The 13,540-nt window shown below is 37.4% G+C and overlaps 1 protein-coding gene across 1 annotated transcript in view; it reads right to left on the reverse strand.

The window, feature by feature from the left end:
- LOC124866622 (CUB and sushi domain-containing protein 1-like) overlaps positions 1-13,268 on the reverse strand; it is a 436,935-nt gene extending 423,667 nt beyond the window's left edge. Inside the window, exons 1-2 of the mRNA XM_047362500.1 lie at positions 13,244-13,268; positions 12,526-12,742 (exon numbers count right to left, since the gene is read on the reverse strand). Of these exons, the coding sequence (XP_047218456.1) occupies positions 12,526-12,742; positions 13,244-13,268 (242 nt within the window). The remainder of the gene's footprint in view (positions 1-12,525; positions 12,743-13,243) is intronic.
- Between the last annotated feature and the right edge of the window lie 272 nt (positions 13,269-13,540).

Consider the following 13,540-nt stretch of genomic DNA (forward strand, 5'->3'; position numbering starts at 1 on the left):
TCTGAGCAGAAAGATTTTAATATCTGGCCAATTCATTTTCATATTGAAAGAAAGAAAGTGTCAGAGTCTGTGTGTGTGTGTGTGTGTATGTGTGTGTGTGTGTGTGTGTGTGTTTGGTGTACTTGTCTACGTAACCTTTCAGTGTTTCAGTTGGTGCTGGAGTTCTCAGGTGCACTGGATGACAGGTGTTTTCCATCTGCTGATTGCTTGGAGGAGTACTTAAACAGGAGGCTGCCAGCACTTTGTTGCCAGAGTATTTGCCTTAGTGGTAACAAGCTCAGCCACTAGTGATTTTGTGCTTCGTTTTTGAAACCCAAGTAAACTTTGCATTTGGTTCCCACGCAGGTTTCTATCTGAGGCTTTGTTTACCTTGCTGAGTTCTGACTTCGTTCCAGAGTTTCTCTGAGCTTCTGGATTTTCAATTACAGAATTAAGGAAATACCTTCTTGTGGATTTCTCTCATCTCCGCCTGAACTTTTCGGACGCGGACCAAGCTATCGGCTTCCCTTTCCTTTCGAATCCAGGACCCAGGCATCAGCACACCCTGCTCCTTCCTCCATCTCAAACATCGGCACCTGAGCTCCATTTGGCTGACACCAAGCTCACAACGGAGAAGCCAACTGAACAATCTTCCTTCGCAAGTTAAGACTCTGAATCTCTCTACCCCTGGTGGTTCTAGCTTCAACAATTTGGTAAGCCATTTCTCAGATCTAAGTAATCGGTTGTATTCATATCATTCGTTTGTTCACTAGTCCATTCTTCTTCCTTCCCATACAGTTGGTGTTTCCAGTCAATGTCCCAGAATTACTTTGCTGACAATAAAACCCGTAAAACCTTTCCTTCTGAGTGTTCTCTGTATGTGGGTCAAATATATACCGAAAATGACAGAAAGAAAAAACTCTTTTGGTTAATTTAGCATATTATATTTTTAAGCTAAAATTATATAAAATCTATGCTGCGATGACTTCTGAACTGTCATCTTGTCTTTGACAGATGTTCCCTATAATTAAAAAGGATTTACAAGACTCCGAGGTCACTGACAAGGACAAACATGGCCTGTAACTGCAAAATCTTCAAACATTATTTAATGAGTAGCCATTTCGTTGTTTTGCACATATTCTCATTAACCTCACCTATTTTGTCTTTTATTGCCATTTGTCTTTTCATCCTCAATGGCAATGATCTGTCATTCACAACAAAATATTTCAAAAATATAGCAATGAGTAAAAGAGAGTCTCGTTAAGTCTGAGAGTCAAAAAATATATATCATTTAGCCTTACTAGCTAATAACAAAAAACAAACGGTACTGTCAAAATTTCTGAGGTGTATGTGGTCAAACTTTGAAAGGAATAAAATAAAATGTTTTGACACAGTAGCTAAATACATTAAGGCTTAAAGTAGGTTACCCAAACTTAGCAGTGACAAAACAGTTTAAATAACCTGTTGGTATGCCCAAAAACATTTTACAATACATAATTCCTCTACCCACCCGGAATCCACCACACAGCAAGGTGGTCCAGAACCACATACAAACAAAAGAACACCAAGGGGGAGGCCCACAAGGCCATCCACACAACCCCTGCCACGCCACTGCAGGTGCAGAGACTGGAGCAAAAGAGTGCCTTGCCACACATCTTGCACTCACCCTCTCCATCCTTGTCTGTGTTGTTTGCATGTGTGTCTGTGTTTTGTGAAAATTTGTTGTGAATGCAGGTGTGTATCTAAAGTGCATTGCAATTGGGGTTGTAATTGGATTTTTGGGCTTTTAGGGTTGTTTAAGAGTTTTCAATGTATTAAAGTTGAGGTGCAGGATGGGGCCAAGCAAAGCATAGAAAAGTAGTGCATTCTTAAATTTGATATTTTTGCCAGTAATAACAGGGAGAGTGATAATCCCAGTGATACTGCAAAGCTTCAGTGAAAAATGATGACAAGAGTATTAAGTATGGTAACCTGCTCCCAACTTTAATGTACAATCAATGGCTGTGCCTGGCCAAAGAATCAGGAACATGATATTGTTCAGAGACCAGAGTCCAGATTGCTTGAAGGCCTCTAAACTTCTTGACCACCAAAGCACCAAGAAATGCATATTTTCATGGATTATCTGCTAATGCCACCAGATCTATTAAATTCTATTAAAGATTTAATGAGACACTAAAGAGCAAAATGTGTTTTTTGTGGCACTAGTAGCCTTGATTGTTTGTTATTTTTCCATAATAGTCAGACAGAAAGTTTAATGAAGAAAGTGGGAAGACATGCAGCATAGGTCTGCCCCATATACTGGGGCAGCTGCGCCCAGTATATGGGTTGCACGCCATAAATTACATGTTTATTCATTATGTCATATTGTAAGGAAGACACCTTAGTGACACCAATCCAGCAGATAAAGCGAGAGTTATGTCCCATTTTTATACCTAATGTAATGTTTTAATGTGCTTGCACTAAGTTACATCTTTAATCTATAACTGCCTCAATTCTGTGAGTGTCAATAATATGAGGAGATGCCATTTTACACAATTCTACAATCTGTGTTGGACCACAATTTTTGATCCGCACAACTTTCTTAGATAATTAGCCTAGTTGATTATTTTTGACTCCGCAGGGAAGTCAGCCCGCACAGCTTGGCTGAGAAAGAACTGCCAGCTCCTTTTTGTAAGGAGTTGGTTTCAGTTAGTTTGACAGCCTAAATGTGAAAATGTTATGGTCTATAAACGGGTCTCTCTTTTCAGAGAAACTCAGCTGGGCCCACTGTTGTATATTGTAGCCTCAAACGTAGAACCCTTGTCAAAATTTGTGTGTGCAACCTTGGGTTCTGTTCTCATCAAAGTTAAACTGGAATACAGCCAATAATGTGTCAATGCCATTTAAATAGTTTCCCCATTGCACACAATGGATTCAAGCATTAGCAAATGTACACAGCTTGTCTGACTAATGAAATTTTTTTTTCAAAGTTCTGTTGGAGGTATAATTTATATTACAGAAAAATCTGAACCTGCCTGAGTCTACAGAATAACTGTGGCATCTCCACCCAGAGGCTTAGAATAACCTACTTGACAAGCTCTTTGAAGAACTTAGTGCAAGTCTTTATCCAGGTCCAAGATATTATTTGCTGTTTTTATTGAGATGCTGAACCAAATAATACAGCAACTTATTTTTATTAATTTATTGTATTTTTTTATATTTAAGCAATTACTTGAATTGCATACTCACACCATCCCTCTCCTTTTATTCTCAGATACACATGCAAAAAATATTGCATTCATCACATTTTGTCATTATGCCTTTGACAAAAGCATATTTTGAAATCTTCTCAGTTTTTATAAGGAAGATTAAACAGGTTTATTTAAAAGGTTAATGCTTAGAAAATATGTCAAATTATACTTTCCTCCTTTGAACACAGAAAGTTATCCGAGCAAACCAAGTTTTACAGAATTGTTCATTCACATTACCACCCAAACTCTTAAAATTCTTGTAACTTTTCAGTCACTCAGTCATTTCCTATACCGCTTCTTCCATAGCGGGTCGCAGGGAAGCTGGTGCCTATCTCCAGCAGTCTATGGCCGGGAGGCGGCGTACACCCTGGACAGGTCGCCAGTCCATTGCAGGGCAACACACAATCATGCACACACTTGTTCACACTCCCAAGGGCAATTCAGAGAGACCAATTTACCTATCAGGCATGGGTTTGGACTGTGGGAGGAAGCCGGAGTACCCGGTGAGAACCCACACATGCACTGGAACACACAGGAATATATATATATATATATATATATATATATATATATATATAAATATATATATATATAAACTATAAGACACAGATAGCAAATGCAGTAATGTCTGAGTAGGAAAAGCTCTTCAGTGTTGAGATAAATATTTTCACACTGTTGACATCAGCCATCAGAGTGAGTGGGATGGTGCAGAGTTAGTGCTGCTGACGCACAGCATGGACTGGTAAGAAGGGGCCACAGATGCAGGTTGAACAAATCTTCTATATATGATGTTACCCACACACAACTCTGAGGGCAGTAAAACTGGTGCAAAACGAAGATCGAGTACATCCCATGACTTGTGTGCACCTCGGTTTGAACAAAGAAGAGGAAGGCAGCTCCCAAAGCTTCAGTGCACTGTCCATGTCGACAGCTTGACTGGTTCATATCAGCAAGTCTCTCAGTATTCAGAAAGAAGCTGAGAGGAGGAGGAGCAGGATTTTTCAGCTAACCGACAACTGGAACTTGGGATGATGAGTAACAACAGAAGGATAATTGAAATCAGGTCTCATATGGGCACAATTTATTTAACATAAAGATAAGTTGAATTCTTTAATGGTGAACATAAATCTAAGTATATCGCTGGATAGAGCAAGAGGTGACCTTAGAAGATGGGTTAGTGCTTTGGCTGATGTGACATATCAGTAGGAAGACCCCAAGGGCATAAAAGAAGGCTGGTCAGTGGTCTCAACTAAGCAATATGTTATTTGTCCCTGCACAATGTCTTTAGAAAAGTGCCAACATCAATAGAAGGGCTAGGTTGGGAAAACAGAGAACCTCTTATGTGATCTAAATAGCTGTGGAAATGGGATTATTGTAACAGCTCGCTGCACATAAGGCCAGAGGCTTAACACTGGTCCTTTACTGATCTTTTTACATAGAGGACCTGCAGGAGCGTTTGCAATACTCGTGGCATGTTTGATTCACTCTAAAAAATGTAGGTGCCAAATACCTCTGGTGGCAGTTGACATAAATCATAGAGCCACCAAGCTGGTAAAAGGTTGCAGCTGCCACCTCTTCTCAACTCACTTGCCAAAGCAGTTATCTGCAGCACTTTTTTTTCTTTCAGTAATGAATTGGTAGTTATGTAACAATAAGCAGGCCTCGGATACTCTCCTCAGGAGAGGCAGAAAGACACAAATTTGACTGGCTGCATCTTCAATCTCTGAATGCATCCCAGAATATCAAAAACATCTTGTTTAAAAGGTTATTAGGTAAAATGAGTACTTGCATCTCAATCGTCATAATTGGCAAAAAGGTAATTTCCAAAGAAGCTGATTATGGAAAGCTGAGTGGAAGATAAAAGTGTGGTAGAAGAAGGTATACAAACAACAGGGATAAACACAGCCTTGAGAGCACTGGGAGGGAGTTTTAAGTTGAATCAGAAATAATGTCAAAAGTGTCTTACCTGGTACCTTGTTTGGACATCAAGGTTCCAGAGTGCAAAGGACGAGTGGAAAAGCACAGAATCTAAGGTGTTTGAGGTCCACTGTGAACCTTCCACAGTCAGTGATAATTTGAGCAGCACCTGCTTACAATGTCAAAAGGTACCAGATCCTAGTTTAATAACCATTGTATCGCTTAATTAGCCAGAGAAGGTCAGTCAGTCAGTCATTTTCTACCACTTATTCCATAGTGGGTCACAGGGGAGCTGGTGCCTATCTCCAGCAGTCTATGGGTGAGAGGCAGGGTACACCCTGGACAGGTTGCCAATCCATCACAGGGCAACACACAAACAACCATACACACACTCATTTATACACCTAAGGGCAATTTTAGAGTTACCAATTAACCTAACAGGCATGTCTTTGGACTGTGGGAGGAAGCCAGAGTACCCAGTGAGAACCCATGCATGCACAGGGAGAACATGCAAACTTCATGCAGAAAGACCCCCGGCTGGGAATTGAACCCAGGACCTTCTTGCTGCAAGGCAACAGTGCTACCAACTGCGCCACCGTGCAGCCAGCCAGAGAAGGTGTCTCACTTAAATCCCACAGTTAATCAATAGCCCCTTTCTAAAAACATTTAAAGTTGGGATTAATGCACAATTTTGCTGTTTCCATGAATTCTGGGGAAAGGACAGATGTGTGTGTGGGTGTGGGGTGGTGGGTGGATTGAAGCGGGAGGGTTGACGTTACGTCTCTGTTACGTCACCGACTCGCCAAGTGAGGTAGTCACAGCCCAACATCAGCTGACTTGTATAGGTGCAAGTCGACTTTGCGGATTTAGGAAGTAATGTAGTTTTGAAATATGGTCTGTAAGATCAGCCAGCTGCAGGATTGAAAACGTAAACATGACTCAGATATCATTTCTGATGAGAAGAGTAAGAATGTAAGATCATTTTTCTGCCACAAAACAGGTTGTCAACAAGTTTTTCTGCCACTTTTGTTTTGAAAAGAATAGAATTGAGACACTTTTGACACAGAGTTCATGCGTGGTGCTGGTGTCAATGCCACACAACACCTCCTGTTGTCCAACATTTTGTGAAAGGTTACATCTGTGGGCAATATTGCTGTCTCCACTTGTGATTTATGAATCACCAGAGGGAGCTCAAAGGCAGCTTATCTTTGCAGGTTTATGATGGAAATGTTTTGTGAAAGTGGATAATGGGGTCAAGAGGATGATGAGAGAAACCAGACCAAACAATGCAGATGAGCTGAAGGCTGCTTTTTAACCAACCTTTTTAACCACAGGCCTATTGTCTTATGCCACACAGTATTGATGTAGTAATCGATGCAAAATGTTCCTAAACTATGTATTTATATACTATACATTTCAGGTCAGTCTTTCAGCATGCCAACATTTCTGTATCAAAACTCTTTTTTTAGTAATTTATCTAAAGTAAATACACACATTTTTTTAGTTTTCACTAGCCGTTAGCCCTGATCACCAAAACTAACAGAATTAAATGGCTGAAATGTATCACTCTGTGTGTAATGAATCTATATATGAGTTTTACTTTTTTAATTAAATTACTGAAACTTTCATAAAATACTCTATTTTTAATAGATGCAACTGTATTTAAAGTGGTGCACAAATATTCATATAAAAAGCATTTGAAAAAAAACTTAAAATCTCTGAGAAGTTGCTCATTATTTTTTTTCACTTGCAGTGTTTTGTTTTTATACATCTTTGTATTCTGTGTTTCTCATTTGTTCTGAATAGAAAGTTATTTCAATAACTAAAAGGTTGTGCTTTTTAGAAGCTATTTTCAAAACAAGTAAGTGAAGAGGCTAATAAGTTAATGAATCTGTATTGTGTCTCCTGAGACTCCCTGTCTTACCAGATAATCGTGTCGAAGCTCATCTGGGCCACGCAGCCTAGCAAAAAAAAAACCTTTTTAGTCCTGTCAGCTTGTCGTTTCTCCAAAAAGAAGTAGAAGGCATAAAAACACAGCCTTCTCCCACTCCTCGTGAAAAATTAATACTATGATTAACTCCAGGTTAAAAAAATTAGTTTCTGCCACCACAGATTATGATGAGTACTAAGATTTTATTTTTTCTCTCCTATGAGATTGACACAAATAGCTAATCCCAAAGCTGCAAACAGTAATGTTTCAGAAAGTTATTTTTTTCACATCCACTATTTTTCAGGTTTAGCAGGAGAGATCAGGATTTTGTTTTTCATGGTCTGCCACTTCACTACTTTAAACTGTTAGGTTTTTATGTATAATTGCTGAATTAATTAATTACAAACAAATTGTACAAAAAAGAAATAGAAAAAAAAGGTGGTGAAATATGGAAGCAAATCGTTACCATATTTCAAATGAAAAAGCATTTTCAGAAATGCTTTTTCATTTTAAGAATGTGGCTGCATTGTTTGACTCATAAATGAAATTAGTAATCAATCATCCTATTTGCATTTGTATTTTCTTCTTCAAGACTGCTCATTCCTTCACTAAATTAAAAAGAAAAAGACATTTGAGATTTATTTTTTTAAAATATGCCCCAGCAAATAGATACCAAAATTCAATTTGAAATGTAAAATTTTAAAATGAAAAAGCATTTCCAGAAATGCTTTTTCATTTTAAGAATGTGGCTGCATTGTTTGACCCATAAATAAAATTAGTAATCAATCATCCTATTTGCATTTGCATTTTCTTCTTCATGACTGCACATTTTATGTCATAATCAAAAAGAAAACAAAGCAGACATTGCTTTTTCGTTTTCGTGGTCTGCCCGCAAAGTACTGCCCAGAACTCGAAAACGAAAAAGCATTCCGAGCTGCGGGCACAGAAGAGTGACGTCAGCAGCCGCTCTTCCTCAGCTCCCTGCTGACCGAGCTACACATCTTGTTCGGTAGGGGGCGCTGCGCACGTCTGCAGTGCATTACATTGCAAACGTGCCGAGAAATTGATTGAATTGCAGCAGGACCGAGCTCAATTTGTTCCGCCACAGTTCCGGTGGCAGCTGCCACCGGAACTGTGGCGGAACTACCAGTTCTGCCTGCCACTGCCACAAATTGAGCTCGGTCCTGCTGCAATTCAATCAATTTCTCGGCACATTTGCAATGTAATGCACTGCAGACGTGCGCAGCGCCCCCTACCGAACAAGATGTGTAGCTCGGTCAGCAGGGAGCTGAGGAAGAGCGGCTGCTGACGTCACTCTTCTGTGCCCGCAGCTCGGAATGCTTTTTCGTTTTCGAGTTCTGGGCAGTACTTTGCGGGCAGACCACGAAAACGAAAAAGCAATGTCTGCTTTGTTTTCTTTTTGATTATGACATAAAATGTGCAGTCGTGAAGAAGAAAATGCAAATGCAAATAGGATGATTGATTACTAATTTTATTTATGGGTCAAACAATGCAGCCACATTTGGAAATGCTTTTTCATTTTCAAATTTTACATTTCAAATTGAATTCTGGTATCTATTTGCTGGGGCATATTTTAAAAAATAAATCTCAAATGTCTTTTCCTTTTTCATTTTAATTTAGTGAAGGAATGAGCTGTCTTGAAGAAGAAAATGCAAATGCAAATAGGATGATTGATTACTAATTTCATTTATGAGTCAAACAATGCAGCTACATTCTTAAAATGAAAAAGCATTTCTGGAAATGCTTTTTCATTTTCAAATTTTACATTTCAAATTGAATTTTGGTATTTATTTGCTGGGGTACATTTTGAAAAATAAATCTCAAATGTCTTTTTCTTTTTCATTTTAATTAAGTGAAAGAATGAGCAGTCTTGAAGAAGAAAATTAAAATGCAAATAGGATTATTGATAACTAATTTCATTTATGAGTCAAACAATGCAGCCACATTCTTAAAATGAAAAAGCATTTCTGAAATGCTTTTTCATTTGAAATATGGTAATGATTTGCTTCCATAGTGAAAAACAAATATAACTTTCGGAAAGCAAATGGTCAATTTATTGAAATAAAGCACACTTCAAAACATCGTTTATAGCCTTGAGTCATGGACAACCACTGTGTTGATGTACGCTATTATCTTGCAAAAGAAATGTCTTTACATATTATCCTTCAGCAGTCTAAGCTTTTTACAACGCAAAACAGCAAAAAGGATCCTGATCGGATCTGTTTTGTTTTTTACTAACAAGGAGTATCATACAGTTTATTCTCATCTATCCAAGAAAAATTTTTAAAAAGCTCCTGCTTTTAACTCTTTTAAACACTGGCACATGACATAGCTGTGAAGTATTTTCAAGGAAAAATCCAACTGTAACAGCAACCTTACACTTCTTGGTGCATTCCCAGCTCATCCCTCCTACACACACAGACCACTATGAATAAGATTTTCTTTAGTTTACCAGCTCTGTATATTTTGTTCTTTTTCCTCTTTCTGAAGCAATATGACAGTTCCCATCTCTCTCACCAATCTGGGATGTGCCCATTAAGCAATAGCTCATGATTTCCTGAGCATTTTTGTTGATTGTCAGGAGAAACAACAAAATAAATCCTTAATGTTCACTTAGTGCTATAAAACCTTAAGAGATTTTCAACATGCAATGCAAAATAAAAAGTTGGACTGCTGTAATGAGCTCATCCATGTTTTAGAGCATGTTAAAATTTGGCCACTATTGTATCATTCGTTTATCATATGTTTATATACTGAAGCCTTGGTGATAGAATCACACTCTGGTTGTATTTTCACTTGTGGATGTCTTTTACAATCAACAAATTAATCAAATTGGATTGAGAGCATCTGTAAACATACATTTTTAAATCATGCCATAGATTCTTAATAACATTTTTGACTAGGCCTGAATATGCTTTGATCCAAACAGGGAAATTCCCATACATATTGATTTGCATGATGGTTAAGAGTTCATGTTTGGATCATCTTTCGTCCTGTATTTGTTTTCAGTGTGTCCTACATGAGTTGAAGAATGTACAACTATCCTGTCAACAGATTCTCCCACCAGAGCTGTGGCTCTCTGTACCTCCTCCAGAGAGACAATATTACCTCTGGATGCTTCACTAATCAACAACTGTTGGAAGAGGCCAGGCCTAATTATAAACAGCTCCTAGACTTTGAAATAAACTCCCAGCTGAAATAATACTGATCTTTGGCCTGGGCCTCTTCAAACCAAATCTTAAGACATATCAATTTAAGATGGCTTTTAATACCTAGTAGTGAGACATTTTTTACATCTCTATATTTTTCTATTGTTTCTTATGTTATTTTTTATCCTAACACTGTTTTATTTCTTGTGTTTTATGTGTTTTATTTTATTTTACTCATTGTTAAGCACATTGGTTAACCTAATCGTTATTGTGAAGCTCTACATTTATAATTATTATCATTATTTGCATTTTTCAAAAGCCTAAGTCTTCTGTTTTAGCACAAAGAAAAAAAGCAGAAACATTGACCTAGCTTATATTTAAGACTGCATATTTTCTTTTTTTAAATTCAAATAGCAGATATTTCTATTTAGTTTTAGATTGGACTTAAGCCATATTTTCACATTCCTTTATTCCTGTAGTAAAGCATGTATATTGAGGACCACAATTGATACTTTGTATGATTGGAGCTAAGGCATGAATAAAAACACTGATTTTTGCCCAATAACAAATGTCCCGGTCCATGAAATTAAAAAGCAGTGACAGTGTGACAAAGCTTATTTCAAGGGTCAAAAACGGAAGAAAATATAAACTGAGAAAAAGAAAAATAAATTTAGAGGATGTCTTGAAAACCTAATGTCCACCTAATAGTTCAAAGGGAAGACTGAGGACTACTTTACTGTGGTTAACTTACTGACATCTTAGCATTGTTCCCTATTGTTTAGCCATGTAATGAATGTCTTAATGTATAAAATGATTTCCTGCCATAGCTGTAATGGTGCAAAATGTATGTTTTGCAGAGTGTGAAAATGAATGTGACTATAAATGTAATAACTGTCTTACAATTAATAATGTTACATTTTCTGTAAGTTAATATTACACAGGTATTAGCAGTATTACTTTTTATAATGTCTCCCTCCTTTTATCATGTCCTCTGGCGTTATTGGACACTGTTTTAATTTGGCTCTAAAGCAAAATATATCCACAACAATGGTGTTAAGTTCTCATTTCCAAATTATTCATTAATTTTATTGTCAACAGAATCTCATTGAAATTTTGTCTTTTGAATATTATAAGTTAATCAAGACAAACAGCTGGTGCGATTAAACTATAGCCTGATGAAATCTTTTGAAACAATGGTAAATTGTGCTGAAAAAATGCAAATGGTTATGATTCTAATAACTCTGCAACTTGAGGGAGTAATTGTAATCAGTCTGTTTTTAGTGGCACAATAAGAGCACTTAAGTTCATAATTGTGACTAAAAAGCTACAATTCCTTATCCAAATAAATACTAAAAGGAAATAACTTCTTAATAAATTCTTACATATCACATAGTATTTTGAGGCTACTGGGGGGTTGGCACCATTGCCGCACACCTTGAAGGTTGTTGGTCTGAATCTCAGTTTGCACTGTTGGGATATCTCCTTTTCTCCAAAAAGAATGCAGGTTACATTATCTAGCAACATTATATTACTCTAAGGTGTAGGTTTGTGTCCATGACTGTTTGGCTAATGAAACCCATTATTGCACTGTTAATCTGTCCAGGGGGTACCCCATCCAACCCTCTATAAGTGGATTAATGGGCCAATTTATACACAGGCAAAAAGCTACCTTCCTCAAAACTTCAATGCTTGTCTTCAATTTGAAATGTCATGTTATTTTGTATATTTATTTTTGTATATAGTTTTAAGTCATATTCATTGTTCTTTGATGAGATCACAACTTATTCAAACCCATAATTCAACAGAATTATACTAAACATGAACTTTTTCTGCATTGGCAGTTCTTGAATGAATGGTGCCTTAGGAGAGCCTCTCCTTCTGCCACCCCACCCAATCTTTCAACATGCAGGAAATTGTCTAAATTCTTAGTTGGAATTGCAGTCTTGCACAAAGCACATAAAATAACTCTATTTATCTATATTTATAGCACCAAGCAGGAGGTGCCAACGCCCCATTGACTGCACATGCAAAAAAAAACTGGAAAGTAGTTGAAGGTGCAACTGACATAAGTTACATATTTGTTAACCGGTGCTTCTGCAATCCGTCTCCTCCCTAATGCCATAGGTAGCTGGCCACATAGTCCACATAAGAAAATGCCACTGCTTTTATGTCTAAACCAATCAGGAGTTGGAAAAACTTGTAAGATAAACTCAAAATGTGAGACAGAGATTATAAGGCAAAGAGGAAGGTTAGAAAAACAGCAACTAGAGAAGATCCGAATAAAGAAGTAATTTCAAACCTCATTTTTAAGTTGCCCGGCGACGGCTGTCCATCATAAACTGATACAATATCAAAGTCTTCCTCCAGTGCCAGCGTAATAAAGGTTAGCTGGATTCGGTTCCTCTCCCCTGTAATTATCAGCCATGTGCAGTTGGCATAGTTGGGATAGCCATGGGGAAAACCAGGAGACTCTATGGTCCCATTCAGGCCTTGGACTACACCACCACAGGACTCAGCTGGAAGGGAGAGATGAGAATAAACATATTAGATTTTTTTTAGAAAAAACCTTTGTCTACAACCTTTCTGCCTACAACATATTATACAGTCCAGAATACAGTCCAAAATACATATTATTCAAATTCTTTGTAAAATGTTTAGAGATATTATAACAGTAAATCATAAAAAAAATCTAATAGTTGAAATATACAGGAATAAAGTAAACATAGCTAGATGTGCTATATTTAATATTAAAAACAATAACGACTACCTCTTTAACAAATTATAAATAAATGCAATTTTGTGCAGTTTACAAAATAAGTAGCCTAATTGATTAATCAACCCCAAACTTTTATAAATAGTATCTTGTTTTGTATGGTTTTACAACACAAAACATTTTTGATGAAGTCACTTGCAACTAAACGCAGGAATTTACTGTACCAAAGATGAAAGTACAACTCATTCCTCTGAAATGCGGTGGATAAGAAGGTGACAGTGTGGGAAAACAAAAGGTGTCACACTGTGACGCACTGTGCCTCGAGTCATTGAGGTTATATTCTCCTCTTTCACTATATTAACAACCCCTTGAAGCATGTTTTTCCTCCCTTCTCCATCATTTCTACTCTCCTACCTCATGAAAAGTCTAAACCCTTACATCTGAACTATAGACAGAGCACATAGGACAGTGTGTGTGAGGAAACCCAACATGAAACCCAGCAGTTATTGCTTCTAAAATAGTGATGACTATTGATCTAATAACCTGGGGTCAGGGAGAAAACACATTTCTTTACTCCCACACTCAGATACTCAAGGGGCGA

The sequence above is a fragment of the Girardinichthys multiradiatus genome, chromosome 4 (genome assembly GCF_021462225.1).
Source record: "Girardinichthys multiradiatus isolate DD_20200921_A chromosome 4, DD_fGirMul_XY1, whole genome shotgun sequence".
Lineage (NCBI taxonomy): Eukaryota > Metazoa > Chordata > Actinopteri > Cyprinodontiformes > Goodeidae > Girardinichthys > Girardinichthys multiradiatus.